Source organism: Nuphar pumila, chromosome 5 (genome assembly GCF_984573655.1).
Source record: "Nuphar pumila chromosome 5, dmNupPumi1.hap1.1, whole genome shotgun sequence".
Classification (NCBI taxonomy): domain Eukaryota; kingdom Viridiplantae; phylum Streptophyta; class Magnoliopsida; order Nymphaeales; family Nymphaeaceae; genus Nuphar; species Nuphar pumila.
The window spans coordinates 27,363,948-27,369,612 of NC_143253.1; the positions used below are offsets into that span (position 1 = coordinate 27,363,948).

At 44.8% G+C, this 5,665-nt stretch overlaps 1 protein-coding gene and 1 pseudogene across 1 annotated transcript; both read left to right on the forward strand.

The window, feature by feature from the left end:
- Positions 1-799: 799 nt before the first annotated feature.
- On the forward strand, positions 800-1,507 carry LOC149837219 (protein DMP3 pseudogene; annotated as a pseudogene).
- A 3,328-nt stretch (positions 1,508-4,835) lies between these two features.
- LOC149837220 (uncharacterized) lies at positions 4,836-5,432 on the forward strand. Its single transcript, XM_090007995.1, has one exon. It carries the CDS (start codon positions 4,836-4,838, stop codon positions 5,430-5,432), a length of 597 nt encoding a protein of 198 aa, XP_089864121.1.
- Positions 5,433-5,665: the final 233 nt, after the last annotated feature.

A 5,665-nucleotide genomic window follows, 5' to 3' on the forward strand; every position in this document is an offset into this window, starting at 1 on the left:
AGGGCATCAGAAATATTTTGGGGGCCTATCTAGGTAAATACCATCCTTTTAAATGAGTCTTTGGTGTCGTCCATCTCTATGATTAACGGCATCCAAAGTCTTGGATAGTTTTCTGTCCTAGCCCCCTTGGACCTGATCCTCTCTCCAGAGTATCGTGCTATCTGCCGAATTCATCTGAATCATTGGGTAAACGATACATGGCTTATACCCATACGGACAATATTGCACACGCAACACTCTGAATATGCATTGTAGCTACAGTGCAGGGTGTAAGGGGAGCTGTACCGACAGCCTGCAGGATGCACGGCTCCCTCTACACTCTCACCGAGCGCCACGCGGTGCTCAGTAGAGACCCACGAAGATGTACTGTAACTACAGTCCTGGTGGAAATATATAACCTGCCCTAATTAGTATATCACTCAAATACGCAAACAACGTCATCCTGAAAACCCAAAACTGGAATAAGCATCTGACTTGTACCTGAAGAACACCACCCAGTATTAATACTCCTCGTCCCCCTCTCTTCCTTGTTCAACATCCACAGCTGGAAATCTTGGCTCTGCATCCACTGCAACACATTTTCCATACAACTTCTTCCTTTCTATAACGAGGCGAAACCACCGATTGGTTTGGACGACCACGGACTTGCTATTGGCGGAGAGGTGTCACGTTGATCGTAACCCTGTTTCAGTATTTGCTGTGTAATACTCAACAAGTGCTCAATCAAATTGTACGTGCGAGCTGAATTTCATAAGGTTGTTTACCTTTCCGTACAAATTTGTAAGTATATACATCAGCTATGAGAGAAACTAAGATTCATATCACACCACCAGTTGAGGTAGAACCCCTCAACGCGACAACAGTAGCACCAGCAGCAAGTTATGCATTGAGGACGCCTCCTGCAACTCCATTGGAATCGCCGCCACCCGCTGCTTTCCCCCACTTGGTTGACCACCAATCAGTGGTGATGGACAAGACGCTTGCGAGCGCTGCCAACCTCATGAAGCTCCTCCCAAGTGGCACCTTCCTGGCCTTCCAAGCTCTCTCTGGATCCTTCACCAACAATGGCATCTGCACCTCTGCCAACCGATACTTGACAGTCATGCTTATTGCTGTGTGCACCATCTCTTGCATCTTCTTCTCCTTTACTGACAGTTTTAAAGGAAGAGATGGGAAGGTTTACTTTGGGATCGCCACTACCAAGGGACTCTTGATCTTCAATTATGAGGAGAAAGAGCATGACGATGCAAGGAATTGGAGGTTCAGGGATTTGTCGAAGTACAGGGTCCGATGGGTGGATTACGTCCACTCCTTCTTCTCCGTGCTCGTGTTCATGACCGTTGCTATCAGCGACTCCAACGTCCAGGATTGCTTCTTCTCAAAAAGTGATCCCAACAGCCACGCTCTCCTGGTGAACTTGCCACTAGGCACTGGTTTTTTATCCAGCATGGTGTTTATGATCTTCCCAACGTCTCGCAGGGGAATTGGTTATTCTGATACTCATTGAGGTTGGCAATGTAAAAAAAAGACACGGAATTGTTCAGATATCATTCTTTCATTTGTTAAAGGATAAACAGCCTTTTATTGTAGTTATCTTGTTCATTAAATAAGTAATGAAATATTAATCGAACTAGAGGTGTGGAGTTTAGAATGAGTTACTATAAATAATGTGTTAAATTAGTAAACCTCTACATGAATAACGAAATAGATGTCTTTCAAAAAGAATAACGAAGAAGATGCATGCTAGAGTCGAACATCTACATAGCAAAGACACTGTGTAGACATCTACCTCACAAAGACACGTGGACATGAGGATGCGTTAAGCGGGTTGGACTCACAAGTTAAAAAAAAACTGCGTGTAGACATTAAAATATTGCCCATACGTGTCTGTGTCCATGTTGGTGTCCGCTCATGTCACCAGGCACACGCCACCAAGATGGTCACATCCAGTTTTCTTGATGTCGAATTCATACGCATGAATTTTCCTGCAATGGGAAACTATAGGATAATGCCACTTTTAATGAAGTTCAATGACCTAGGGAGCTGCAAAATTCAAAGATAGCATCGTGTTAGCCCATGGCAGTGGGTGGGGGCGGGGAACAAGGTCTCCATCCCCCGCCAGGTCTCAAAATCCTGCCCTCCATTCCCGTTTCATGTCCTCCATCCCCTATTCAAATGGGGCAAGATCGGGCCCTCCATTCCCGTTGGAACGATTTCTCAATGTTATCTATTTTTATTTTTTAAATTTAACCTCTATCTTTGTGAAAGTCATGCTGAACATGAGCGTTTTTGCTCATGCCGACATCGTGGCCATCCGATTTGCATTTTAAAAAGCTCAAAAGTCAGCAAAACCACGTGGCATTCATCCAAAATGCAAACAGACGGCCACGATGTCAGCATGAGAAAAAACGCTCATGTTTAGCATGACTTTCACAAAGATAGATGTTAAATTTAAAAAATAAAAATAGATAACATTGAGAAATCGTTGCTCATATTGATTTCCTCGTATGTATGAATGGTTCTTCATCTGGATAGAGAGGGGGATAGTGGGAGTTTCCCTCTCACGATTTGAGTAAGTGGGATCATGGGGACTCCCACGGTTGTGATGTTTCTGTTTAAGAAACCTCAAAACCCCCCTCTACCTAATTGTTTTCTCAGAGAGATTCTCAAAAAAAAAAAGGTGAAAGAAAGAGAGCGAGTGTGATCTGGAGACGCTATCGACAACAGGTAACCCCCGCCCTCTTTTCTACTGTTTAATTTGATGAGAGAAAAATAGGGCACCGGCAACCATGGTGGTTGCCCGGCGCCAGTCGAACACAAGAGAAAGCAACTGTTGTGGTTGCTGACACCATTAGACGAGAGGCGGAGGCAGTCGAGATAGACGGGGAACCCTTTATCTTGGCCGGCAACTGCAGTAGTTGCCAGCACCATTAGATGAGAGAGAGAGAAGGGCGAGCCGGCAACCATGGTGGTTGCCAACACTCTCAGAGAGAGAGAGAGAGGGTGAGACAGAGGGTGGGCACCCTCTGTCTCAGCCGCCAGCAAATAACCTGGTTTTCAGCGTCGGCGAGACGGAGGGTGGCACCGTCTGTCTCAGCCGTCAGTAACAGCCCTAGTTGTCGGCGGCATCGTCGTGGGCAGGTAGGGGCTATACAGAGGGAGAGGGTGCACACCCTCTGTCTTGACCATGGTAAGAATATACCCAACCAACTCGGTTTGGGCCTAACCAGACCGAGTCTTCCCAACCTGAGCCGGTTTGGGAGCAAACCCAGACCGAGGACCGAGTCTGACAAAAAAGAATGCGAAAAAAAAAGAAAACGAGATTGGGGAGGGGGGGGGGGGGGGCAGCCGCTGTCTCGATTTTCTGTTCTGAACCAGACCCAAACCAAATTGAGTTTGGGTTCTATTTTATAGATCTAGTGAGACTGGACCCTCTGTCTCGTCTCAGGTTCAGTTTGGACCAAACCTAAATTGAACTGGATCTGGTCCAGTTTGGTACCAAACTAGGACTGGATCCGGTCCAGTTTGCACCAACTGGGACTGTGACTGGGTCTGGTCCAATTGGTACCAGATTGAGATTGGTTAGGGTCTAGTTGATACTAGACTAGAATGAACGGGTTCCGGATCCAATGTGCTTAACTTGAGAATGAAGAATGTAGTTATAAACCAAACCCACTTGGTTCGGGTCGAACCCAAACCAAGTCAATTTGGCTAAGAAAGAGAGAGAGAGTTAGAGAATTATGTTGGGTTGGTTTAAAGCCAATGCACTTGGTCTTAGTGTGGACCCAAACCAAGTAGGATCGAACCCTATTTGAATATATATATATATATAAGATGTAGGAGCCCTCGAGACTACCAAATTTGGTTCTAGGCTGTCTTTTTTCTAATCCTACCAGGTGGGAGAGGGGTTGCTCATCGATTGGACACCATCATTGTCAGGCGGCGTGGGGTGGCATACTCCCTTCCCACCACCAGCGGGCCCTTTACTGTTGTCTGAGAGGGGGCACTCTGCCACCTACTCAAGCGGAAGGGGAGATCCATCTGTGGTTTTCAAACACTAGTGGAGTCCCACCTGATGGTTATTGGGGGAGTCAGTTCTCTAAACCGATTCAACACCCAAACTGTGTTTCAAGCCAATTTTCAAGTCTAGAATCCAGTTTCAGGTGTTCTAGGTCTAAGTTTGACCCAAAATCCACTAGTTGTCTTATTTCGGTACTGCACAGGGTTCAAATCCCTCTGGCAAGGCCTCACCACCTATTTTTGGCCCTAGTCTAATAGCCTAAACTCAAACCCAAACTAAACCTAATCAGACCTAGACGAAGCTCCAGTTCCAACCCGAACCAGGTCAAGACCAAACCCAATATAATTTTTTATCTCGATTGGGTAATAACCAGAACTTTTACCCTCAAAAGTGTTACAAAATCATATGATTTCTTGCCATTGTATGGCGTGATTTCTTGCCGTAATTAGTTGTACGAGATATACGAGATAAACTAGGATCCTTGTAATTATCCTATGTAATATTTTATTTCCTTTCTTAGTCCTAAACTTTAGGATCTAAAATTCTGTACATTTTGGTATATTATGCCCAACGTTGAAAAAAAAAAGATAAGCTTTCACAAATTCTTGTTCTCTTCATGGTATCAGAGCCGACCGAAAAAAACCCAAAGCTAATCCATTATTAAATCCTCACAACCATGACCACCGAAAAATCTGAATCATCTACAAACTCTGACTCGTCCCAAATCGTTCATATTCAATCCGAAACCTCTGGTTTCAAACCATCCATCATCCTTACCGAATCCAACTATGATGTATGGTCTCAAATCTTGGAGATGCAGATTGCCGAACATGAAAAGATTGAGTATATTGTGGGTCAAACACCTCAACCGAAGGAAACTGATGCTTCTTACGGGAAGTGGTATGCAGAAAATCAAAGGGTCAAGAGATGGTTGCTTACGTCTATGTCACCAGAAATTATGAAACGCTATCTCCGATTGCCCACAGCACGTGAAATCTGGAAAGCTCTTGCCAAAGCCTTTTATGATGGATCTGATGAGTCGCAAATTTTTTCATTGAATCAGCGAGCTTTTTCTACCAAGCAGATGAATCGACCTCTTTCAACCTATTACGGTGATCTCATAGAAATTTTTCAAGAACTAGACCATCGTGATAGGATTGTAATGAAAGACCCTGATGATATTGTCGCGTATCAAAAATCAGTTGAACGATTGTGTGTGCATATATTCTTGCATGGGCTCGATGCAGAATTGGAACAACTCCGAGGTGAGATTCTGAGGAAGGATCCAGTTCTGGATCTTGAGGAAACCTATGCATATGTACGCCAGGATGTTATTCGCAGAGCGACCATGAATGAAGAATCCGATCATTTGGACTCCTCAGCCATGGTGGCTCACCAATCCAGCCTGTAACAACGACAAAATAATCCAAAAAAGGGAGCATCTGAACCCCAAAATTATGAACAAAATCGATCATCTGGTGGATCACAGAACCGTAGTTATGAAGTGGGGGTTGCACGACCAGACTGTTTGTGTACGCATTGTAATGGAACCGGACATACCAAGGCACGGTGCTATGAACTGATTGGGTATCCTGAATGGTGGGATCCTGCCAAGGCACCAAGCAAGCGGAGTTTAAAGCCCAA